This window comes from Oryctolagus cuniculus, chromosome 1 (genome assembly GCF_051225735.1).
Source record: "Oryctolagus cuniculus isolate XC-2025 breed Fujian yellow rabbit chromosome 1, ASM5122573v1, whole genome shotgun sequence".
In the NCBI taxonomy this organism is placed as follows: domain Eukaryota; kingdom Metazoa; phylum Chordata; class Mammalia; order Lagomorpha; family Leporidae; genus Oryctolagus; species Oryctolagus cuniculus.
Window position 1 is genome coordinate 59,908,393 of NC_142867.1, and position 27,280 is coordinate 59,935,672.

General features: G+C 37.1%; 1 protein-coding gene and 1 pseudogene across 1 annotated transcript; both read left to right on the forward strand.

Annotated features, from left to right (window-relative positions):
• Positions 1 to 428: 428 nt before the first annotated feature.
• LOC100339126 (interferon-induced very large GTPase 1) lies at positions 429 to 14,684 on the forward strand. Its single transcript, XM_051823383.3, has 6 exons — positions 429 to 537; positions 3,371 to 3,542; positions 3,645 to 3,680; positions 6,033 to 6,333; positions 9,488 to 9,588; positions 10,269 to 14,684. Exons 2-6 carry the CDS (start codon positions 3,534 to 3,536, stop codon positions 14,061 to 14,063), a joined length of 4,242 nt encoding a protein of 1,413 aa, XP_051679343.3. The 5' UTR covers positions 429 to 537; positions 3,371 to 3,533; the 3' UTR covers positions 14,064 to 14,684.
• Positions 14,685 to 15,447: 763 nt separating this feature from the next.
• The window catches only part of LOC127484831 (non-histone chromosomal protein HMG-14 pseudogene), a 36,437-nt pseudogene continuing 24,604 nt past the window's right edge, over positions 15,448 to 27,280 (forward strand).

The window sequence follows — 27,280 nt, forward strand, 5'->3', positions numbered from 1 at the left end:
CCCTCACGGGAAATCTATAAGAAGCTCCTGACTCCTGGCTTCAGCCTGGCCCAGCCCCAACCATTGTGAACATTTGGGGAGTGAACCAGTAGATAGATCTCTTTCTCTCCCTCCTTCTCTCTCTATAATTCTGCCTTTCAAATAAATGAATACATTTTTAAAAAAAGAAAACACATTATTTCAATGCACTGCATTAGTAAGGAACTCCTTTAGTAGGGTTCCTTACTATATAGAAAATAATGGGTGACCTTTGTTAAGTACATAATAAGGATCAAACACTATTTTAAGATATTTACATGATTATTTTATCCAATTTTTGAAGGAACCCAAGCTGCAGAAGATGAATAGGCATGAGCTGGTAGTGCCTGTGGAACTGGTATCACCACAGCCCTCATTACTCAGTCACATCTTTTAATCATCAAACAGGTTCTTTAAGTTTACAAACTGGCTGCAGGAAGAAAGGCAGCTTTCTGTTTGATAGAACAGCCTCCATTCCCTGGTCTGAGTGACCTGGAGGAAGACCCAGGAGTCTTACTGGTGAGTATCCCCTTCCCTCAGGGGTCCACAGTGAAGTTAGCTTTCCCCATTCCCAAAGAGGGAGAGAAAAAAACATTCTTGAGAAAGTTCTGGGGCCGGATATCCTGTCTTCTCCTCTATTGTTCAAGAAAGTATCCTTGTTCCCTGTCTCTGATTGCATTCTCTAAGTCAGACTCCTCGCTCTCTCTTGCTCCTTCTGTTCATATGAATATCAGTCTATCACTGTCTCTGCCTTACTCATTTCACTCTCTGCCTTTCTGTCTCTGTCTTCTTTGTCTTACAATTGAGTAATGTCCTGCTGTAAGTACATTATTTAGGATTCTTTGCTCAAATTTAGGAACCTTGGAATAGTGACTTCATCAAGGACTCCAAGCCTGAACTATCCCTGATCACGTGAATGCGTGCATAGGACACACAAACACCCGAATGCAACTGCAATTTGGGGGCAACATGGATCATAGTAAAGGTCTCTGGTTAGGCTCAGAGATGGGATCAGACTCCTGGTTCAGCCATGAATATGTGACTTGTGCTAATCCAGTTCTCAGATTTCTTAAGGGGGGTGGGCTAGACAATATCCTTAGAGTAATTTTCACCAAAGTCAAAATCTCCTAAAGACTAAGCCAGAATTCATCTGTCTACCTTGCTAGAGCCTGGGCCCATTTTTAGCTATCATTGTTACTGAAATGAGGCAAATGTTCATGTTCTCATTGTGTTCCACTGTGCCTTTTACCTACATCTCAGTCCCATAATGCAGATATGAGTCAGGCTCTGCACCCATGTCCTGCACATTTACTGAGGACATGAGAAAGGGACTTCATCTGTCTTTGAATCCTCAACACATAGTACTTTGCATATGCAGGACTCTTACAAATAACTTTCTATGCTCTTTTGAATTAATGAATTGATGAATAAATAACAATAATTTGCATCCTTGTTGTTCCTATACCTTTCTATGAAATAATTGTACACAAACTTAATTGCATTTTGTGTATAGATGTTTGCCATTTTTCATAAATCCATCAGGTGTTAATTAGCACCCCTGCTGCTGTAAAAGTTCAGGGAATTATTTGCTTGAGCTTGAACTTACCAGTCATTAGCCAAACCTGTCCTTGAGCCAGTTTCACAGGGAACCAGTGAAAGAGGCATCATATACCTGTTAACTTACCAAGGACCTAAAGTCTCTATTCCTTCACACTCATGACGTTTGACCTAAGTTACTACCTTACCGCCTGCTGTTTGCAAGAAAATCTTTTTTTAAACAGTCATCTCTGTTCTGGTCTTTTTAGTGGCTAACCCAGGTGTGTCTCATCATTCCTTAATGATTCTTTAATCACAGAGAAGCCCAGAACCGTTTTGACTGATTGCTATCTGCCCCAGCACCATAAAGTATATTTAGTAAATGCTTGTTTTAGAAGTGAATAGTATAAAAGTGAAATAAAATAAATTGAAAATTAGACTATTCCCCATTGGCAGAATCCACCAGTGCTCTCTGGAGCCTGAGAAGTGAAGGTGGTGGTGGGGCTTCTGGGGATCAGAGAAGAATCCATTCATCACAGTATGAAAACATTGTGTTTTGGTACTTAACAACTGGGAAGATCATCCCACAGCCCAGTGAATATCTGTTCTTCATATAAAGAGACTTTAGTTTAGCAATTTCCTCTCTTAACACATTTTCTGGGAGAGACCCTATTTATTTTTATGGCTTTGTGTGGTATCTTTATGTTGATGATTGTCTAATTTAAATCTTTAGCCCAAATATCCTCTTGGAACTCAGGACTATATATATAGTTTAGTATGTTTCTCTACTACAATGTTTATGTGGTAGCTAAGATTGTAGAACCAAATTCTCATAGAATCATGGACAATTATACATCTGATTCATCATGTATAAAATATGAATGTAAGAATATTTTATAGGGTTGTCATAAATACTAAATGAAATAATGCATGTGAGGCACATAGAGGAAAACACAAAATGTACATATTTACCATTATTTTAAATCAAACTCAATGTTTCAGAACTGAATGATTCATCTTCCTCTACCCTAAACTTGCCCTACACCCTGAAGTCTTCCAACTCAGTATATCATTCAATCAAGTACAAATTTGGGAATCACCTTCAAGGCCTCCTACAATTACGTTTACAGCAAAAATTAAAGTGCTCCACTTCTAGGCCCTTAAATAGTTTTGATTGTATTGCCTTTTTCTTTAATCTCTCCTAACACAATTTCTGAGTCTCATCATCTCCTATTACATCTAAACATCAGCCTTCTTTAATGATATTCTGCCAATGGAGTGGACAAAAATTACTCAAAAATACATAATACAGAAAGAAAAATTATGTTTACAGAGAGATTCTCTGAATATCAAGGACCAGCAGCTCCCCAAGAAACAGGCATTAGGGATCTCAAATTTGTCTCATTCCCCAACTCCTCTTCCTGGAGACTTCTTTACTTCTTTTCTGAATGTTGGAGTATTACCCACCAGCCGAAGCTTGCTTTCTCGTCCATCCATAATTTCTTCTCAAACAGTCCCATACCTTCAAATACTATTGATCATGATCAATATCTCCAAACTAGAACCATCCCTTAAAAGCTATGTCCTTTTTAAGCCTAATTTCCATCTCCACTTACCTGCCTATTAGGTGCTACAAATTAATTATGATTTCCAATCTGATATCTAATAAACCTTCATTATCTCTACATGTCTCACCATCATCAAACTCTTTGCTTGGGTCAAAATCATAGAAATTATTTGTTTTTTTTTTTCACTCACTGCATAATAAATTACTAAATGTCTTAGCAACATAAAACATTAACTTTTTATTTTTCAGTTTCCATGGGTCAGCAGTCTAGGGAATGGATTATGTGGATCCTCTGCTCAAGATTGTGAAGAATAAAATTTAAGTGTCAGCTATGCTGCCACTCTGATTTGGAACTTCAGATCTTCTTCCAAGCTTATTTAGATTCCTAGAAGAATTCAGCTTTTACAGCTATATGACTGAGGTCTCCATTTTCTATCTGATTAAGTAAAATCATTCAGTAAATACCCTCTTTTTCCATGTAAGATAACAAAATCACAAAAGTGATATCTGATCATATTTATAGGTTGTGTTCACACCAAAGGGGAAAAGATTGCGTAAGGTATGTAGTCTAAGAGGTAAGAATCTTGGGGGCAGGGTGGTGCATTTTAGAATAGTGCCCACTATATTATCTTGAGTTTGCATTTTACTTCATATCCCATAACCAAACCACCAATAATTCTGGTTAGCCATATCTATAAGATAAATTCTTAACATGGCCATTGCTCATTATTTTCCTTGCTAAAAGCATGGTTCAAGCCACCATCTTCTTTAGACCACTCCAACTACCTTGTAATATAACCACTGCCTCTCCATGAGTAAACTCTATTCTCCATCTTCATGTAAGAGACAGAGACATCTCCCAAAGATCAACCAAACACATTGTTCTTGTGTATAAGTGTCCCAATTTCTTCCCACTACACATAGAAAATTGCTTCCCACTACACATAGAAAAGAACTCAGTATCCTTATCCTGACCTAAAATGATGCTATATGAATCACAATTTTATGATTTTCATCTCCTCTCCCATTTTTCAATTATTCTTCAGCCAAATTGGTCCCAAAACACAAAATTGGATTCTGTTTAGGCATTTTCATTGGCTCTTCCTTATTCTTGGGTTTTTTTTCCCAGTTCTTCACGTATGAGCCTTCTTTCATATTTAATCTTAACTATCACATTCTCAGAGTAGTCTTTTTCAACAGTGTGTCCCCTTCACCCTATGGTAATATTTCCTCACATCACCCTACTCCATTATCTTAATAAGGGAGATAAACATATTAATATTTCTATTATCTCTCTATTGCCTTTCTCATACTCTCTCCAACATACTATCATGCCCTAAAATGAAAGTGCTTTGTGGAAAGATTTTGTTTCTTATATATTAATCATTGAATCTAGCACAGGTACCACTGCCTGGTGCACAATGAGTGCTAAACAATTTCTTGATGTACTTTAGAAATTGAAAGCAATAAATAAGTAAATAAATAAATGAACAAAGAATTTTTTTCTTTCTTTGAGGAATATGGGGATAGGCAAAAGTTAAAGGTATCTTGATGATTACAACTATTAAACAACAACATTGAATATTTAACTATGATGAGCAATATGTTATCCATTGGTGAATTGGAGAGATGACAGTTTCTGGAATTGGAAACACTATGTTTGGACTGTAATTCTTTCAGTTACAAACTGTGTTACTTTGGAAATACTGTATAGCTTTTGGGTTTCTAATCTAAAAAATAAGACAATGTAATCCACCTGCCATAGTACTTGTGATGTAATTGATACCTCTTATATTATTTGCCTTTTTAATTAACAGTGTTTGCTACCTGGGAGAGGAAAATAATTTAAGTACACAGAAAATTGTAACAGGACAAAGTAGAAGTGTCACAGGAATCACAAAATTTGAAAGCTAGATAACATCACATCAATTAGTATTAGTCAATTTCAAAAGATCTCAGAAAAGAAATAATATTTGATTATTACCTCAAAAATAGAGTTTTTTAAAAATATGGATGCCATGCTTATTTTTTTCATATGCACAATTTTATTTATTTTTATTATTTCTCATAATAGTATAATATATTTGGTAATTTTTAGAGATTTATTTATTTTTAGAAAGCCTTTATTTGATAAATATAAATTTCATAGGTACAGCTTTTGAATTATAGGGATTCTTCATCCCATACCCCGCCCCCCACCTCTGCTCCCATCTAATGGTTAATTTGAGATACACTGGTGAAGACAGTGGTCTTACTGATGTAAAAGATGGTGATTGATAATTACAGCATTAGTTTCAGATATTTGCTCCTCTAGAAAAGTTACCTTCCAGCATACAAAATGTAGAGGTAAATGGGAATAGTAAGCATAGAAAAAGATTGATAATCCTATGGATCCAATGAAATTAGAAAACTGTTTTTCTCCGTTTTGTTTGCCACATTTTTTCATATGCAGATGAAATCTAAAATATTCCCATACCTCCTCAATACACACAAATGTCTGCTAAACTTTCATTCACTGCCCATTCACTGCCCATAATTCAGTTACTCTTTTTCTATCTACTGAAAAACAATGTCTGCCTTTCTCTTTCCTTTTTACAGCATGAGACAAACATGCATAAGGCCCCATCCCATTCAGTTCCCACAAATAAACATGATCTAATGGGGAGTCTTGGAAATGCTGGGATTGGAGCCAGACTGTGGTGAATGGCTCTGAACCATGAGGAGCACATCTCTTTGAGGCTCACAGGTTTTTCTTTTTAATTTTTTAATTTTTTTAGCAAGAGAGTCTCTGGTCTCACCTCCACCTCACTTTCTCCACTTCTCTTTAACCTTTGCTTCATACACAATTCCCATCACTGGGATTATACATAACCATCTTTCTATTTCCAATCAGTAATTGCAGACCCATCAGTTTCTCAGGATAGAGCTGCACATCATGGGAACCACACTGAAGGCATGCCTCCTTAGCATTCTTGAGGATCTTATAGAGGAGGAATTGGTAAAGTTCAAGTTCCAGCTGACAAACATTGATCTTGCTGAGGGATATAACCACGTGCCAAGGGGCACTCTGCAGCAGGCAAATGCAGTGAAACTTGCTGACCTACTGATCCAGTACTATGGGGAAGAATACTCCAACACTGTGACACAGCAAGTCCTGAAGGCCATAAACCAACGCAGCTTGGCAGAGAAGCTCTGTCAGTCAATGGAAAAAGGTAAGTCTGGATCTATTCTATTCCATTCATTGCTGTACATGACTCAAGACTTTCCCTGAAATTCTCATATCTTAATTAATTCCACATAGACATTCACAACATAATACATAAAAAGACTTCTTTCGTAGTGCTTAAAAAATAATTTATAGAGGGGCCAGCATTGTGGTGCCACAGATTAAGCCGCAGTTTAGGACATCTGCACCACATATCAGAGTTCCAGTTCCAGTCCTGGTGACTCCACTTGTGGTACAAATTATTGTGAATGTCCCTGGGATAGCAATTGATAATTCTCCAAGTACTTAAGTCCCTGACATCCATGTGGCAGAATCAGATGGAGTTTCTGGTTCCTGGCTTTGGCCTGGCCCAGCCTGCTTCTTGCAGACACTTTGGAAGTGAAACAAATGTGTCTGCAAATGGAAGATCTCTCTCTCTCTCTCTCTCTCTCTCTCTCTCTGTGTGTGTGTGTGTGTGTCCTTCTTTCTGTGTCATTCTGCCTTTCAAATAAATAATCTTATAAGGTAAAATCATATTAAAAATAATTTATTGAGCTTAAAGTCACAAAATATAAAATTAAGCATTTTTGGCACAGTGGATTAAGCTGCCGCTTGCAAAATTCAGGCATCCTGGCTGTCTGCTTCCAATACACCTCCCTGCTAGAGCAAAAAAAAAAATACTAAAAGGGATAAAGTATTAAATTGTACATCAACAGTCAGGACAAGAGCTGATCAAGTCACTGTTTCTCATAGTGTCCATTTCACTTCAACAGGTTTCCCCTTTGGTGCTCAGTTAGTTGTCGCCGATCAGGGAGAACATATGATATTTGTTCCTTTGGGACTGGCTTAATTCACTCAGTATAATGTTTTCCGGATTCGTCCATTTTGTTGCAAATGACTGGATTTCATTGAATATAACCCTACCATACAACCCAGCCATCCCACTCCTTGGAATTTATCCAAAGAAAATTAAATTGGCAAATCAAAGAGCTGTCTGCACCTCAATGTTTATTGCAGCTCAATTCACAATAGCTAAGACCTGGAATCAACCTAAATGCCCATCAACAGTAGACTGGATAAAGAAATTATGGGACATGTACTCTATAGAATACTATACAGCAGTAAAGAACAATGAAATGGGGTCATTTGCAACAAAATGGAGGAATCTGGAAAACATTATGCTGAGTGAAATAAGCCAATCCCAAAGGGACAAATTTCATATGTTCTCCCTGATCAGCAACAACTAAGTACTTTCTGTCATTTTATCTTATTAGATTGATCTGTTGGTCATTTTATTGTGATCTTCTTTGTGTCCTTTTACAGTTTTTTTTTCTCAAACTCTGATATAAATATAGCCATTGCTGTTTGGTTTTGGTTTCCAATTGAGTGAATATCTTTTCCCATACTGATTTTCAGTCTGTATGTGTCTTTACAGATCAAGTGAGTTTATTGTATACAGCATATTGTTGAGTCTTGTTTTTTAATCCATTCAGTCAATCTGTATCTTTTAATTGTGGGATTTAGTCTATTTATATTCAAATCTGTAATTAATAAGTAATGACACAACTCTCATTTTTAAAAACAACTCCTTTTATTTTGAATTTTCTTTTTATAATTTCACATTTTTTCTTAATGGTGGTTATATTTGTTTCTTTATTGGTAGGGCTTCTTTAAGCAACTTTAGTAAAGCTTGTTTGGTAGTGACAGATTTTGTTTTGGAATACATTTCATCTTCATTTATGAATGATAGCTTTTCTGAGTAAAGTGCTCTGGGTTAGACTTTTTTTCAGAACTTGGCATATACCGTTCTATTTATCCTGAACTCTAAAGTTTTCATTTAAAATATGCTTTTATTATAAGGCAATATCCCCCTTAAATATGACTTGGCAGCTGCTTCTGCAGATTGAAAATTCTTTTTGTGTTCTAATTTTCAGAGTTTTACCATAATGAGTTGAGGTAAATATATTTTCTGGTCAATGTATTCTTTGCTTCCTTTCTTCCTCTCTTTCCTACTTTATTCCCGCCCTGCTTTATCTCTCTCTCTCTCTCTCTCTCTCTCTCTCTCTTTCTTTCCATAAGACCAGGATATTTCAAAAGAGTGGTCTTCAGTTTGGGTTTTTTTCTTCTTCTTCTAGATCAAGTCTGTTGTTGAAGTTTTCAAACATATATTTTTATTTGACTATTTAGTTTTTCATTTCTAAAATTTCTGGTTGTTTTTCAGTACTTGTCTGCTAAATTCCCCCGGGATTTTGATAGATCACATTGAACTTGTAGACAATTTTGTGTAGTAACAAGTAGTAACAATTTTATAAATAACATGGATGTTTCCAACCCACAAGGCAGATTATTTCCATTTATTTGTGTCTGCTTTGGTTTCTTCCATCTTTGTTTTACAGATTTCAGAGGTAGATCTCTTTTTAAGTGTACTTTTCATCAAAAAAAAATCACAAAACAACACAGAAAATTTTTGGACAGGAGGAATATATTTAGCACCTTGGTGGTATATTGGTATCAGTTATATGCATATGTTTAAGCTCATCAACATGCATATAATAAATGTGTGCAATTTTTGTAGATCAATTATTCCAAAATAAAGCTAAAAAAAGGGGGAAATAATCTTCAGCTTTAAATAAAATATAAAAATTTGGATTTTATATAGGACTAACTGGAATTTTTTTTTCACGTAAGTATTAGCAGAGAAGCTGTGAGACCTGCCTGAATAGTCATTCAAAAGCAGAGGAGTTACTAATTTCAAATAACGCATTGAAAGGAATTATGGTAATATAATCAAATATACCTTATTAAAATATATGACTTCAAGTACTCACTATAAGTATCTTGAAAATAATCAAACATATAATAAAATTATATGTATAAGCAATGCACTAGTTACAATTATTTGATTCTTTTTCTTTTTGCTTCATTCTCATACCCCAAATCTCTCATTCCATGAGACTATCACTCTTATTCCTAATCATTTTCATAGTATCACATATTTATACTCATACCTTTTCTTGGGTCCTATGTAGGTAACAAACACTAATCTTAAATTTATTGTTGTAAATCGGTTAGTGCCAAACTAGTGATTGGTTGTAGGTAGGAGAAAGCCCTTTTCATGTTTTATAAATTGTGAGATTAATGGATATACTTTGCTTCCAAAGTTGGATCTTCCACTGGAAAGTCAACCAAAAAGACAAACAAGAGAAAACAAGAGACTGAAGCAGGACCTGATGAAGATAAAATTAAACAAAAAATACCAAAGGTTTGTAATCAGCTCCAACTCAAGCATTTTTACCCTGGAATGGAGTAGATGACCAGGCCCTACGAATGCTCAGATTCTCCACGATCTACTATTTCCCACACCCTATAGTGTGCCATAGTCATTTCACCTACATGGAGAACAAGGTCCCAGAGAGCCTTAACTGTTCATTTCTGTGTGACCATGAGCACACTTCTTGATTTTTATGTGCCATTCTCTATTTTTATGTCCCATTCTCCTCCAATATGGAAGTAATAATAATAATGAAGAGGACCGTTATACAAATTAAGGATTACCCCAAAAATCTATTTATTTTCCTCACTAGTCACATTTTTTGTCTGTGGTAATATGTAGTAGATTACTTTATGTTCTCTAAAGTTTTCTTAACATATCAAATTTTACACATCTTTACCTTAGCATTTCTATTCTTGCTGTCAGGTATGCCCCCTCCCACCCACTCCTCTGCCTGAGAAAATCTTATTTATTCTATGATATAACATGAATAAAACATTTAACAAAGTACCTATCTTGTAGTATATTCCTTTCCATTACATTTTAAATTCTCTTTTCTTCCCATCAACTTTTAGTAATCATCTGCTATATTAGTTAAGTCTTTCCTCACCTTCTAAGATTTTTACTATGGAGTAATAACAGCTATTATCATTGTTTCTGTTCCTTTCTAGAAACTAAGAAATCTCTTTAATACAAAGAAAAATGTTGATGAATCTACTTCTTATCCTAGAGATCTTCAACCAAGCAGTGATAAAGAAGTGACAGTTAAAAATCAATACTTTCATCAATTGCTCAAGCGGCTTAATCTGGAGGATTATTATCCCAAGAAGATGAACAAAGTTGATTCCTTTTTGATAAATAAGACCTCCTTCCTTAGCATCCAACCAAGAGATGAGAAGGAGCTACCATATCACTTTCTGGAGAAGCTTTTGGTATTAGATTGTCATTTGAGGTACCTAGTTTACAGAAGTAATATAGATACAATTTCTAGTGTGTCCCAGACACTGACAACCACAGAATCAGAAAGTAAGCTCTCAACATTTGAAGACTTTTTCATTATCAAGGAAGCATACTCAACCACAATACAAACTTGCATTCATCCAATGGACATACAAATGGTAATTTTTCACTGTGCAGATGACTTTACAAGACAGTATATTTTAACCAAACTTTCAATTTGTCAATTTGCTCTCCCACTTTTGGTGCCTAATCCCTTTAATTCCCAAATTGAATTCCCTCTTTGGTCTCTCAAGCAAGTCAGGAGAAGCTGGAAAGAAGTGGAAAAAATAGGTTGGGAGAAAAAAATTAGGAGCTATGATAACCAACTGATCAGTTGGCAACCTATGCACATTGTGTCTTTCATAAGAATTGGAAAATTTGTCTCTACATCCAAATCACAGATTCTGAATTCACTCCTGAGTAAGGGCAAACATGACAATTTTTTCCACCATCATTTTAGGGAAGGCAACAAAAGCTGTCTACTGATGGAAGGTATAGTAGAAATATGTTGGTTCTGTCCCGGTGGGAGAGCTCAGGACAGATTTGAAAACTGTATTGCCTTCACCAATCTCCATGGAAATGCTGAAACACATGAGAAGCAAGTTAAGTTCTTGCATGAGGTCTCCTCAGTCACTGTGATCCTCCTGTCAATGTCTGATATTGAAAAAATGAATAATTCAATCCTGCATGAATTTTGGAATTCACCCAAACCTCTTGTTTGTTTGTTTGAAAACGTGGAAAATATTATGGATGAGAATTCTGCTCACAAAGTGAGAATTGGTATCAAGAATTTAAATAAGGTAGAATTAGCTGAAAAAATGACAGCAACATTAACACGGCTGCTGAAGAAGTCTAGTTCTCCTTGCAATTTGAGTAACTGTGCCAACATTGCTAGGAAGTATAAATTTATCATTGATGAGGAACAAAGAGATTGCCAAGAAGCAGGAAGAAAAGCAGACTTTATTGTTGATCTTTTGAAAAAAGTGAAATTATCTCAGATAAAACAAAAGTTACTACCCCTTCAGGGACAATTATGGCATGATTGGTGTAAGAAGGACAAAGAATTGTATCAACTCAGAGAAAAGGGTTACAGGAGCATTGACCAATACAAGAATGAGATTGAGAAAGAAAAGCAAAAGATACGTTGTGAACAATATCACAACGTTATTAACCTTAATGACCTCATGAGGTCTTTGATTGAAAATCTTCAGTCACACCCAGAGACCCATACAGAGCTCTACTTTCTGCAGGGACTGAGTATGTTAATTGACCAACTAACAATGAAGGACTTAGAAAAACTCCACCAAAGATACCGTTTCTTGTTGACTCAGGTGCAGGCAGAAAAGCAGAAGCAATCAAAAATCGACTCATTCAGACACTGGGAAGCTGAGCTAGAAGATGTTTCCAAAGAGATTAGTGACTCCACTCTAGGAATCGAACATCTCCTGAGAGAGGTGGGCCAGGTCTATGAAGCTCTGGAAGAAGCTTCCTCCCAAACAAATGCATTGTTTCTCTCCCTTCCCCAAATGGCTGCTGACCTGATGATATCTGGGGCTCCCATTGAGCTGATGGATGGGGATGCTTCTTATGTGCCCTTAAAGTGGGTGTCAGCTGTTTTAGACAAGGTTTCTGAGAAACTTGGAGACAAACGTGTGTTTGTTCTTTCTGTCCTTGGCCTGCAGAACTCAGGGAAGTCGACTCTATTGAATGCAATGTTTGGGCTACAGTTCAGTCTCAGTGCTGGCAAGTGTACTCGAGGAGCCTACATGCAGCTCCTGAAGGTGGAAGAGATGCTCAGGGAACAATTGGGATTTGATTTTGTGCTTGTTGTGGACTCAGAAGGACTTCAGGTGGCTCCAGAGTTCATTAACAAAGCACAGAATGAAGAAAATGAGTTGGCAACTTTTGTCATTGGACTTGGAAACTTAATTCTAATCAATATTTTTGAGAAGAATCTATCAAAAATACAAGATATTCTGCAGATAGTTGTCCACGCCTTTCTCAGGATGAAACAACTGAATATCTCCCCAAGATGCTTGTTTGTTCATCAGAACATAGAAGAAATTATAGATACAAATCAAAGTATGGAAAGGCGAAGGTGGCTGCAGGAAAGATTGGATAAAATGGCACTTGATGCGGCCAGATATGAACAGTGCTCAGATGTATGCCAGTTCAGTGATGTCATTAAGTTTGATGTCAAGACCCATATCCATTACATAGCTCACCTCTGGGAAGGTCATCCTCCAATGGCCCCTCCCAACCCCTGCTACAGCCAAAATGTTCAGCAGTTGAAAAGCAGGATTCTTAAGCATGCCAAAGAAGAATGCAGGGGAAGTATTTTGAAGATCTCAGAACTTAAAGTCCGGATACGGGATTTATGGAAAGCCTTACTGAATGAGAACTTTATCTTTAGGTTCAGGAACACCCAGGAAGTCTTAGCTATGCATAAATTGGAGAACATCTATAGCAGGTGGTCCTGGGAGCTGAGAAGTTACATGCTGGACCTGCAGAATCAGCTGATCAAGCAGATACAGGATGAGGAAGTTGTAGAGTTCCAGAGAAGCTCAGTTGAGAATCTAGTTGTGGAAAAGCATGAAACTATTAGGCAAGAAATTGAAAAGTATTTTAGAGAAGACAAGGATAGAGATATACTGGCTCAGTGGAAAGGGAAAATTGAAGATGGCTGGAAGAATCTTAAAGAGGAACTTATAGTAGAGACCATGAGAAAATGTGAGGCTATAATAAGTGGAAAGAAAATGCAAGCCCTTCTAAATGAGCAAAAAGTAAAATTTGAACATAAATTATTGGAAAAAATCAGAGTGATCGCTAAGTTCCCCAACAGCAAAGAGTTTCATGATAATGAACTGAGAGATATGTTCAACAAGGTGTGGTCAGAGAACAGCTCCATTCTACTGCCTCCCGCAGTTCCATTTGCTAAAGATCCTGATATTGAAATTGAGCTAGAGAATATTCTTCTAGAGCATTTTAAACAGCATCCCAATATTGTCAACAAAATAAGGTATCGTGATACAAGGAAAACATTTTCTATCAATTATTCTAAACATGTCATCACTTCTCAAAAGTTCCAAGTATATGGACCACTTATGAAAGAGTCTGACAAGGATATCATAAATAAAACAACAGCTCAAATTATGGAAATGGTTAAAGAAATCATACACAAAAGAGAACAACAGAACGAGGGATACAGTGCTAGTTACTTCCATGAAATTCTATGGGTGATTCATACTGAGACAGAGGCTGCATCTCAAAGAGGCACATTCATGTTAACAACCAGATACAAACTGGAACTTGCTCTAGAGTTATTCCAAGAGGCAGCAAACCATTTTAAAAAGATGCACATTGCATTTAAAAAAGCAAACAACCCTGTTTTAAATCTTGAAACTAAAAAAGAGGAATTTTTTACTAATTTTAAACTGTCCTACAAAAACTGCCAAAACATTGGTTGATCTCTTCAGTGCAAAGAATGTCTGCTATGTTATGAATTAAACTAAACATTGAGAAAGCTTATCAATTCCTCACCTACTTTTTCTATTCTCTTTCATTCCCTTGTGTAATGAACATTTTTTGTAACTCATACAACCTCAACCAATGTGGGTGGGCATTTGGCAAAGCAGTTAAGATGCTGCTTGGGAATCCTGGATCCCATATTGAAGTAACTGAGTTCAAGTTCCAGCTTTACTCCCAAGTACAGTTTCCTGCTAATACACACCCTGGGAGGTAGCAATTGATTGCTACTTGGGTCTCTGCCACCTGGCGGGGTATGTGTGTGTGCAAGTGTGTGTGTGTGTGTGTGTGTGTGTGTGTATGTCTACCCTTTTCAATAAATAAATTTAGAAAGAAACAACCATTCAGTTAAGCACTATCATTTGTATCTACTCTGGAAGTTTTAGAATTAGTACATGATTCTGTAAGTAACCTCCAAACTACCGTCTGTCAAAGTTTAAATGAAATATTTGTAGAAGTAATACAAGACATGTAATTCACTATTTTGATTAACTAACATATAAAGTAATACAAATATATACACCAAACAAAAATAAAAAGGAAAGTTTAAGAACCAATAATATATTGAGTTCCATTCCTTCTTACCTTCTTTTTCTTTGGGATATTCCTTCATTCATTTGTGTAATTCTCAGTTGAGTACCTGCTATGACCCAGGGATTTCCATAAGTGTTGGGGATATAGGGCATTAAAGCACATAGCCTCTGATTGTATGCAAAATAGCAAAAATTACTCTTATATTTCCCTTGGATCATTTATAAAGTTCATATGTACTACTGCCATCTTGTGGTCATATGCTTTTTGCTTGCTCAGTCCCAAGTCCTTCAAACTCCCTACTCTGGAATACTTACTTTATTCAAGCATAGCTGGAGAGGAAGAAATGTTATTGCCTACACAAATGATAAGATTGGAGTGATTAAGTGGAGATATGAAGGCACAGAGGAGTAAGGCTTAGTTTAACCTATCTTGGGAGATCTTTCAGAAAATGCCTTTAAATTGATGGAGATGAGACCTGAGCCAAATCTAGAATATTGAAAACTACCAAGTAGAAAAAAAGAAAATTGAGGCAGAGGGAAGAGCTTGGACCCCTTATGGAAGTAAAATTCACTGGTAAGTTTAAATCACAAATTGTAAGTAGGACCAAGCAGGAAATTAACTTAGACAATTAGGCAGGTGTTGTGTTATACAGATTTAATTCACTTTTACAAAGATATTTCATTTTATTTTATCTTGGCTGGTTTTTTTTTTGAAAAATAATAATTATTTTGGATAATTTCTTTTTGTCTCTTCAGAGTTACCCTCACCCCTCTACACTCTGCCTTGTGCACCATGAAGGTAATCCTGATGCCTTGAATCCAGTAGCCTACTCTGCCTTCTGATAACAAGTTGAGTTTGGCCATTGGGAGGTACTTCCAGGATACTGGGAGTTGGGGGGAGGAATGGAAATCATGGTTTTCATTCCTCTAGATCCTTATCAGTGAGCTCAGGTCAGTAGTGCCCCTTTCCTGCAAACAGAGGTATTTCTGAATTTCTTTTTCCTTTTCTAGCTCTTGGAGTTTCACCAGACATTTAACCCTATCTTTATAAGGAACCCCTTTACTACATTTGATTAATAGACCCTATATAATACACCATATTTTTGCGTGTAGTCTAAGTACATTCATTTTTATAGCTGTATACTATCCTGTATATTTAAGATGTGTTGCAGATTATTATTGTCAACTCTCTACCAAATCCTTTTAAATTGGTTTTGCATATGGGAGAGTGAGGAGCTATTTCTTTTACACCAGATGCTGATGAATGGAGGGGCACATTTCTTTTTACTCAGAATATTCAGCTAGCTGAAAATTTTTACTGAAATGTGAGTAATAGGAGACACTCCCAATCTACTTGAATAAAGACATGAAAGCATATTTTCAGAACCTGAAAATGCATATTAAATGAAGGCTGATACAATGTTGACAATGCAAGCAACATTGGGGTGGTTGTATGATAATACTGAAGCTTTTCCGAAATTACGCTTTTGTCCACAAATCATAATCAATGCTGTTATAAAAGGGACCCTAGTGCTTGTGCTCCTAATGTGACTTTATTGTTGGGAGATATAAAGGGAGCTATTTTCCCTCTCTTTCAGCCCAAAACATGAACCCAAACTGGTTAAAAGCTTAGCATTTTTCAATAGAAAGAAAACAATAAATGTTAATGAGACAAAAATACTTCAGAAGAATTGAGCTAAATGAATTAAAAAATGAGATGAAAACCAAGATAGATTAACTACTATAATTTTAAAACACTCTAATACAAGAACTCAATTTATTCTCTCCTCAAAGAATGTTGAAAATACGATGATTATATAAAGATGGATTGCAATTCACTCAGAATAAAATAAAACAAATTAAACTGGTACAAGATAAATGAGATTATAAACCAGGGAGATGGAAAGGCCAGGATCTCTTGGCATAAGTCCTAGCAGAAATCTAGAAAGCTGAGCTAGTAGACATAAACTGGCATAGGTATGATAAATTCTTCATTGGGGTTACAGAACACCAATATACAACATGCTATCTCAGCAATGAAAAGATAAAGGGAAAAATTATTAAATTCAAGAGATGTTATGGTAGCAACAATGAAAGGCTTGCTGATGAAAATATGGATCAAAGTAAAAATGCACATAAAGCAAAATGTATGGATTGGCTTTACTCCTTACAGAATAAATGGCTCTTTTTTACATAAACTACTGGGGAAATAAATGCTGTGCAAGATGATAACCTTTAAAATCACCTAAGCTGAGCCAAGTAGTTAATTTAAAACAATAATGGACTCCAAAATATCAAGTAATTTGACTCAAAAATATGTTAGATACATGGGCATAAGTCTCTGAAATTTTCTTATTTAGTAATTTAGTATGGTCTAACTGTGTCAAAAAATGACCTACATGAAACATCTCTGTGAGTGAGATCCCAGTAGAAAGAAGGGGCCAGCTAAGAAGGAGGTACCTTTCTCTGAAGGGAGGCGAGAATTTCCATTTTGATATGGCCCTGTCTAAATAATGTCGGAGTTTGTGAACTCAAGAGGCTTCCACAGCCTTGGCAGCTCATGACAAGAGCCTTGGGTGATTACTGACATCATAAATAAGAGTGTCAATTGTTAAATCAACAACAGGAGTTACTATGCACTTGCTCCTTATGTAAGACCTCTGTCTTTAATGTGTTGTACTATGAGAATTAACAGTAAAACTAGTACTCAAACAGTACTTTATACTTTATGTTTCTGTGTGGGTGCAAACTGTTGAAATCTTTACTTAGTATAGAGTTGATCTTCTGTATATAAAGATAATTAAAAATGAATCTTAATGAAGAATGGGATGGGAAAGGGAGTAGGAGGTAGGATGGTTTGGGGGTAGGAGGGTGGGTATGGGTGAAAGAACCACTATAATCCAGAAGTTGTACTTACAAAATTTATATTTATTAAATAAAAGCTTTATATTAAAATCCGTATGGCCTATACAGAAAGATACATCCTAGAAAATGAATAAGGATCAACCTTAGTTCATAATGGTATAAATAATGTTAAGGGAGATAGGTATTTGGTGAGGAATTTGGGCTACTAATTTCTTTTCTATTTCTGTTTCAAAAAGAAAAGAAAGCCAATTTTCATTCATGTGAATGGACCGCAGTAGACACTTACTGTATTCCCACAAGATTATTTTAATTTTTCTGTTTAACTTTTCTGTTTAATGGCAGAACATGATGAGAATTGACTTGGACCAGATTCAATTAAAAGTATTTTTATTCATTATGTTGATAATGTAATGTCAGTATCTCAATCTGAAGGCAAAATTTTCACTGAATTACAAATCATATGACCACCAGAGAATGACTGATTAACCCAAATAAGATATAGCCAATGGTGTGATGGTAAAATTCTCAAGCATTACAGGATGACTAATGATATCTTTCAGAGAACCAAAAGTGTTGTTTTGTCTTTGTTAGCTCCAGTTTAAAACAAGAGTCACAAAACTGATCATGTTTGGTTTCTGAAGAAATCTTATTAAACTTCACTAGCTGTTATTCACAAAGTTAGCAGGGAACAAACTGAATTTAAGTGGGGACTTGAGTTACAATAGGCTTTCTTACAGTTTCAAGTACAAAACCCAATGAAGTCTTTTATGACAGGGCAAGTTCCTTGGTCTAATATTGAAAGTCTTGGCTAGGTACCACCATGGTAATTATATCCTTTGGCAAGAGCCGTTGGCTACCACACAATGGCAATTACTAAAATTTTGAATTAAAAACTTTGTGTCTACAGTATGCATTTCCCCAGATGGAAGGCCTGGCTAGTCTTTTATTGAGCTTTATACTAAAACCTCTTCAATTATGAAAGAAGATAAAATATTTTGGGACCTAACATATGTACATCCTAGGGTATGATTGATCATCATGCTAGTAGAGGAAAGTTGTGTCATTAAATGTTAATGCATATTTAAGAACACACAATAGTGGAGACTAGTGGTGACATGCAGTGCATACACAAGGAGGTGGCTTTTATACCTTTAGTCCCTGCATTATATCCCCTAGAGGACTACCTAAGCCCCAACAGAAAAGATTGCTTTCTATGATCAGTTTCTAGATAACAAATTTAAACAAAAGGCATAGTTTAGGGATGAGAGCTCAATAGTAGACCAGAAGACATCAAGCCTTGAAAGTAACTTCACTGCAATTGGTTTAAGCTTTGAGAGAGAAGAGCAAGCTAAACTCAATGAAGAGAACTAACAAAAATGTTCCTATGGCATCAGAATAATGTAATAGCAATAATTTGTTATTATAAGTGATGGTGGTATGAATTTTTATCAGTTCTTTTACATTAGCCAGCAAATTGACAATATAATCCAGAAAACAAACATCAAGTGATTGAAAGATAAATGAAGCTCTTTGTTATGGGAAAATGTATGAATTTTGAGAAGAAATATTAAAATGAAGGCCATCAAAGTTAATTATCAAACCCTTTTGTGTAATGTGATGTACCCCTTGACTTGATGTCATTGAAAGGGCACTTTATTTATGCAGTATTTTTTGCAATAATCCATAACCCCAATCTAAACACCAGAGAAATCCAATCCAGAGAAATTTAAAAAAATAATTTGCCAATACTCTTTGAAAAGGTTAAGCCAAAAAAAAATCAAAGACAGAGAAACTGTCACAGACCAAAGGAAATATACATGATAACTAAATATAATATGGCCCTACAAGATAAAAAGCGGAAATTGGAAAGAGTGGGGAAATTGGAAGAATTCATATAAAGTCTAAAGTAGTTTAGTGCTAACATAATTATGTGAGATGTTGACATTAAAGTTGTGGTAAGTGACATGGAAGATAAAATTGAGAAATTCAGTCAACAGCTCAAAGTAGAAGGAAAATATAACTGGTTGCTCACTGGGGAAATCTTTTTTAAAATCTTCCTTTCCTTTCCTTTCCTTTCCTTTCCTTTCCTTTCCTTTCCTTTCCTTTCCTTTCCTTTCCTTTCCTTTCCTTTCCTTTCCTTTCCTTTCCTTTCCTTTCCTTTCTTCCCTTTCTTTTTTCTTCCTTTCTTATTTGAAAGGAAGAGAAACAGTGATAGACAAAGAGATATATTCCTTCCACTAGTTCACTCCCCAAATGCCCACGACTGCCAAGGCTGGGCCAGGCTGAGAGCAGGAGCCCCAGATTCAAGCCAGGTCTCCCACGTGGGCTGCAGGGATCCAAGTACCTGAGCCATCTCTTGCTTCTCAGCAGGAAGCTGAAGAAGCAGAGTCAGGATTTGAACTCAGGCACTTTACTATGGTATATGGGCATCTCAAGCAGTGTCTTAACCATTACACCAAAATGCCTACCCCCGTTAGGCAATTCTTTATGGGAAGGCTGTCTTTGCATTGGCCTTGGAAGGACAAGATAAGCAGACTTAGTTTTTCTTTTCTCAGAGTTTTATATGAGTACATTCCTCAACTCTTGTACTTATCATATTTTAATATCAATGTTCACTTGCATATATATCTCCTTAGCCTTACCCCCAGAAAAATACAGTTTGTGTAGTCAAGGGAAAACTTATTCATCCTATATTTCCTTGATATTAATACAAGGGCATCACATATAACAGATGTTCAGTAAAGACCTCCATAAGTCTTCAGGAAAGAGAAATCTTTCCTTCAGCCATCGCTTATCTCTTTTCGGAAGTGTCCTTTGGAGATGAATAGAGAAGAAAGAAGCAGGAGGCATTTTAACAGGAAGGCATGGAATATATCAGTTATCTCTGTATTCTAGGTCCGGAAGGACTACAGACAAACAAGGTGCTGTGATGGGACAAATGCCCAAGGAGCAGTAGGAGAAAAACAGAGAGTGACTTAGAGGAAGTGAAAGTTATTGTTCCACAAACTTGACCTTCATGCATGCCTCTTGAGAGAGCATGGCTGTAGTGGTTTCTCCTCTTTTCTTCTAGATGACCAATCTGAGAGGCCGGGAGAAAGACCTGGGAAACAAATGTGAAAGACAAAGCCTAATAAAAGGCAACCTAAGCACTGAACTCTAAAATTTAAGTGGTTATCACTTTTTTTTAAAGATGCATTTATTTATTTCAAAGGCAGAATTACAGAGAGGCAGAGGCAGAGAGACAGAGATAAAGGTCTTCCATCCACTGGTTTACTCCCCAGATGGCCAAAACAGCCAGATCTGTGCAATCCAAAACCAAGAGTCAGGAGCAAGGAGCTGTTTCCGGATCTCCCATGGGGGTGCAGAGGCCCCTTGGGCCAACTTCTACTGCTTTCCCAAGTCAATAGCAGGGAGCTGGATCAGAAGTGGAGCAGCCGGGACTCAAACCAGTACCCATATGGGATGCTGGTGCTGCAGGTAGTGGACTACCCACTATGCCACAGCAGCGGCCTGGGTTCTCACTTCTGAACTCCATCTCATTTTCATCTTCATCGCAGATACAAATGAGCTTTATAGCAGAAATCCAAAAACCCTCAGGTAGTGATAAGCCACAGCTTATCTTGTCCATGGAAATATTCTTACTGGATATAAATTAGACACAAAAGGAAAATGATGCAAAAGCAAGCGAGGTGATTAGCTCTGGTATAGATACTAGAAAAAGTGAATAAAAAATTTTTTTAGAAAAAATATCAGGCATTTGAACATGTATGTTGTAACTTACTGAGTGGAATAGTTACTGTTTTTTTCTTTTATTGAGATTTATTTCAGAGGGTAACAGATCAATGTTTGTTGAGTGCCATAATTAATCTGGTCTATTCTTTCTTGGATACATTTTATACCTGGCAAATTCTCTACCTGGCTCTGGCCACATTCCCCATCAGAACCTTTTAGGGATGCCAAGAAGCCGAATGAAGCCAATTGTATATTTTATCATTGTTATTCTATTATCCTTTTGAAAGCTTCCTAAATCCTATGAGTTGAATTGATGGTGAGCTTCATGTTTGCCAGCCTTCTTAAATTTATTGCTAGAACATGGGCTCTAAAGACTCTGATTCTAAAAGCCTGTGCTCTAATGTACTAGTTCTGGATTGGAAAGGAAGAAGAATGCTGATAAAAGCACTGTGATAAGGAATCTGACACTTTTTTTATTATTATTTGACTACCAACAATTTTAAGCTTCACCCTTCTTTCCCCAAATACCCGACATCTGGGCAAGCTGATGAGAAAGCCTACAGGCTTCCTCCTTTAGTACATTATGCAAATCACACAAGTCCCTGCTTCTTATAAGAACTCTGACGGACCTCTGTACCACCCTTAACCATGGTAAGCATCCAAGTTAGTGCCATATCCCTACTTTCTCAAACTATTTCAGATTTGCTTGAGAGGCCTGCCCTGCTATACAGACAGATCTCAATTATGTAAGTAATGAATATTGTCATGTATAAAGAACTTAAAAAAGTTTATGGAGGTGCAGATGTTATGGTACAGTAGGTTAAGCAACCACTTGGGAAACCTGCATCCCCTTGGAGAGTGCCAGCTCCTCTGCTTCTTTTCCAGCTTCCAGCCAAGATGCCCAGGAGGCAGAAGAAGATGGCCCAAGTACTTGAGTTCCTGTCACCCACATGGCATATTAGATGGAGTTTCTGGCTCCTGGCTTTGGCCTGGCTCAGTCGCGGCTATTGTGGGTATTTGGGGAGTGAATGTGTGGATGGAAGATCTCTCTGTGCGCAGCTGCACATGCATGTGCAAGTGTGTGTGTGCCCTCTCTCTCTTTCCTTCTCTATCTCTTTCCTTCCCTCTGTTTCCCTGTCTCTTTCTCCTTCTTTCTCTAAAACTGTGTTAAAATAAGTAAATTTTTAAAGTTTTTTGTTGGGGCCGGCACTGTGGCACAGTGGGTTAAAACCCTGGCCTAAAGCACCGGCATCCCATATTGGTGCCGGTTCTAGTCTCGGCTGCTCCTCTTCCAATCCAGCTCTCTTCTGTGGCCTGGGAAAGCAGTAGAAGATGGCCCAAGTCCTTGGGCCCCTGCACCTGTGTGGGAGACGCTCCTGGCTCCTGGCTTCAGATCAGCGCAGCTCTGGCCATTTCGGCCATCTGGGGAGTGAACCAGCGGACGGAAGACCTCCCTCTCTCTCTCCCCGCCTCTCCTCTCTCTGTGTAACTCTGACTTTCAAATAAATAAATAAATCTTTAAAAAAAGTTTGTTGTGTTTATTTGGTGCAAAATAATTTTTGAAAGGCATGCCTAGATCCTTCAGAATACATACTTTCATGAACCTTTTGAAGCCCTCTCATGTGCATAAATTTCAAAGTATTTTGCATCAAAATAAGCTTATCTTTTAATGCTTTTTCCTTCAAAAAAAATTTTTGAAGCATCCTCAATTGTGTTCCACTGTCTTTTCTGATATATGTTATGGCTTCTCCTTCAAAGGTTCATGTACTTGAGGCTTGGTCAGTACTAAGTACAGTGTACAGTGTACTAGGACTAAGCCTTTGGTAGGTGAGGCCTAATGAGAAGTGATTAGGTCATTGAAGGTGCTATCCTCAGGATAGACTAATGCCAGTCCCATAAAAGTTGGGTTTTGTGGAACTGGATTTATTAGCATAAGAGGTTGTTATAAAAATAAATTTTAAAAATGGTCAGCTTTTTCAGCTTGCTCTTTTGCTTCCTCTCTCACTATGTGACACCTTTTGTGCACGTACCATTCACTGTTCATGCGCATGTCCCTGTCATGTTAGACCACCTACCAGGTTATGCAGTCCCAGGAGGCCCTCAGCAGAGCTGAACCCAGAGCTTTTCTTCAGACTTCGTGTTTGGGAGCCGAAATAGACTTATTTTTCTGATAAGGTACCCAGTCTCAGATATTTTGTTACAGCGACACAAGACAAAGTAGGACAATATACAAAGCAAATTGTGGGTGGAGATCACTCTGCCTCTGCAGGAAGCCATACCTACTATGTGAGAAAATGCCATGTATTCTGCTTCATGGGACTCAAGCCATTCACCTCTGTCAAAACTGCCTTCTCCATAATTTCAGGAAAAAAATTACAGAACTTTGTGCTAATTTGTTCAAGAAACTTTTGTAGACAAAATATTACATGAGAAATATTAACAGCACAGAGAGGGACTAGAATTTCCTGAGTCAAATCCAGGCTGCATGGTCAGGACATTGAACTCTATGAGTCAACTCTATACTTCATTTATAAAATAACATCACTATTCAGGAGTGATATTTGTAGTGTTTAAGGATGGAAAGGTAGAAGCACTGACTAGTCTGAGTGAGGGTTGATTCCCTGGAGTGCCTGGAATTAATCCTTTGATTGATGCTGAATTGTGGTGAAGTATGTTGCAGTCAAAATGGTTAGGACAGAAAAAATTGCCCTTCAAGGAGCAGCTGTTTACCATCTGGGACGAAAATATTTACAAATATTCGGGACTATCAGAACTAATGTGCCCTAGTTTGGATGATGATAAGGAGGGCGAAGAGGAAGATGGCCATGACAATCATAATAATAGATTACTTCAAGGGGTTGTTGCGGAAATAATGCCAAATACAAAGTACCTCACAGAACGTGACAAAAAATGAGATGCTGCTTTAGATATAACATAACTTACCTAAATAAATCTCTGGAATGTAAAATGCTTTAAAAAAAAAGTCTGTCCTGACCTAGCTATTTTTGTCAATGGTTGATTGCATAACTAATGCTTATAGTCAGGTAAAGTCCATCATATCCAAATATTCCTGTTTCACAACTTAAGGTTACACAACAGATTTAAGAGATATTGATATTTTTCACATCAAGAGATAGAGTTTGAGTCCTCTCTGTTGGCACAGATAAGATTTTTGTTTGATACAACAATAAACACAGCACTAAAGAAGTGACATCATGTAACCCAAAACTAGTTCACATAAATACCATGCAGTTTTCACCTTGAACATTAGAGACAATCACTCTTTTACTCTCTAACCATTCTATAAAGTCTGCTAACAATGGTGTTACCTTTCTGAAGTTAACATGGAGAGCCCACCTAAAGAGAGGAAAAATGAGAAATAGAACAAAGTCTGGGGGCTGGCACCGTGGCACACTAGGTTAATCCTCTGCCTGCGGCACCAACATCCCATATGGGCGCTGGTTCTGGTCCCAGTTACTCCTCTTCCAGTCCAGCTCTCTGTTGTGGCCCGGGAAGGCAGTGGAGGCAGGCCCAAGTGCTTGGGTCCCTGCACCTGCTTGGGAGACCAGGAGGAAGCACCTGGCTCCTGGCTTCGGACTGGCGCGGTTCCGGCCATTGCAGCCATTTGGGGAGTTAACCAACAGAAGGAAGACCTTTCTCTTTCTCTCTCTCTCTCACTGTCTGTAACTCTACCTGTCAAATAAATAAATAAAATCTTTAAAAAAATAAAGAGAACAAAGTCTACATCACATATAATTAAAATTAATAATCTGTAGCCATACAAAAGAATATATATATATATATTACTTGTACATTTACAGATTCAAACACATTGCCAAATGTATCAAGTACATTGAAGTGCACGGCTAGTAGGAGAATGGAAATAACAGTGGAGATAGAAATAAATGGGAATGAATAAATAGGAGCATATGGAGAAACTAGAACTCTTGGGCATTACTGGTAGGAGTATAAAATGATGCAGAAATTGTAGAAAACAGGAATTTTTGCAAAAACTTAAATATAAAATTACTATACCACCCAAAAATTTGACTCCTAAGTATGTAACAAAGAGAACTGAAAATACATGTTCACTCACAACTTATATACAAATATATATAGTAGCATTAATAACAAATTCAAAAAGTGGAAACAACCTAGATACCCATTAACTGATGAATGGATATACAAATGAGATGATTCATATCATAGAATGTTATTCAGCCATAAATAAGGAATAAAGTATTGATACATGCTGCAACATGATTGAATCTTGAAAATATGCTAAGTGAAAAGCAATATGCTAAAGGCCATTTACTGGTATGACTGCATTTATATGAAATGTCCAGAAAAATATACCCATAGAAACGGAAGGTGTAACAGTGTTCTCCAGAGGTCTGGAGATGGTGTACATGAAGATTGGCTGTGTAATGGGTATGGGATTTTCAAAAATCAAATAAATTGGATAGATATAAATAAATAGAGAGAGAGATAGGAAGGAAGGACAGAGAAAGAAATAAAAAGAACCAGAAAAATCAAAGAATGAAAGGAGAAAAGAAGGAAGGAAGGAAGGAAGGAAAAATTTTTCCCTTCTTTAGATTGCCTTTTCATTCTCCTGGTAATGTCTTTTGATGCACAGCATTATCAATATACTAAAATTATTTTAATTGCATTTTACAGTTTAAAACAGTTGGAATGGTAAATTTTGTTATGTGAATTCATTTTGACAGGAAAAAATAAATAATAGTCTTGAAGAAAATAATCCTAAATAGAAAATTTATTACTAAAGAAATAGTTTTTATATAGTAATATATATATATAATTTATTTTTTTGACAGGCAGAGTGGACAGTGAGAGAGAGAGACAGAGAGAAAGGTCTTCCTTTGCCGTTGGTTCACCCTCCAATGGCCGCTGCGGTTGGTGCGCTACGGCCGGCACACCGCGCTGATCCAATGGCAGGAGCCAGGTACTTATCCTGGTCTCCCATGGGGTGCAGGGCCCAAGGACTTGGATCATCCTCCACTGAACTCCCTAGCCACAGCAGAGAGCTGGCCTGGAAGAGGGGCAACCGGGACAGAATCCGGCGCCCCGACCGGGACTAGAACCCGGTGTGCCGGCGCCATAAGGCGGAGGATTAGCCTAGTGAGCCATGACGCCAGCCAGTAATATATATTTTTGAAAATATTTGTTTATTTATTTGAAAGGCAAAATTACAGAGAGGGTGGGGGGAGAGATCCTCCATCTGCTGGTTCACTCCCCAAATGACCATAACAGCAGAAGCTGGACCAATCCAAAGCTAGGAACCAAGAGTGAAAGCCTCTTCTGGGTCTCCCACTTGGGTGCAGGGGCCCAAGCACTTGAGCCATCCTCTGCTGCTTTCCCAGACCCATCAGCAGGGAGCTGGATTGGAAATAGAGCAGTTGCAACCCGAACCAGTGCCCAAATGGGATGCCAGTGCAGCAAGCAGCAGCTTTACCCACTATGCCACAGTGCTGGGCCCTATGTAGTAATATATTAACTTATTAATTTTAAGTAGTGGGTGAATAGACTCCACATAAAGGGAAAAAACTAAGTTATGGAACAAGCAAAACAGCTAACAAAAGAAGGTCATTTATTCTACTTGAATTTTATTGTCTGCTTGATTTTTTTTATATTCCTGCATGTTGACTTCAAAGTTTTAATTAAATGAAACAAATACATATAGAATGTATGCCATTCAAAATGGTTAGCATTCATGGGTCTTGGAATTTCATTAAGAAAATAAAGGTAATATTTCCTGGCAAAAAGCATTTATGAAGATAGTACCCCAAAACCATTGGCAGTTTACAGCTCATTTTCAGAAGGTATGAGGTAATGATAAACATGTAATCTGTCTCTAGTGGCAGACCAATTATATCCATTTTTAAAGAAAAAGTTTATTTGTCCTTGCCCTAATTGAAGAGATTAGAATATCAAAAGAATAAATTATAGCCAACACCAGGGAAACCTCAATTTGTTCAGCTTCCACAATTGTTACTGAAAACTTAAAGGTG

What these genes read in the sequence shown, in the direction of transcription:
- LOC100339126 (XM_051823383.3), top strand. An exon ending in AGGGGAAAAGATTGCGTAAG is followed by an intron (nt 3,681 to 6,032) that starts GTATGTAGTCTA and finishes CAGACCCATCAG; the next exon opens with TTTCTCAGGATAGAGCTGCA. An exon ending in CTGTCAGTCAATGGAAAAAG is followed by an intron (nt 6,334 to 9,487) that starts GTAAGTCTGGAT and finishes TTGCTTCCAAAG; the next exon opens with TTGGATCTTCCACTGGAAAG.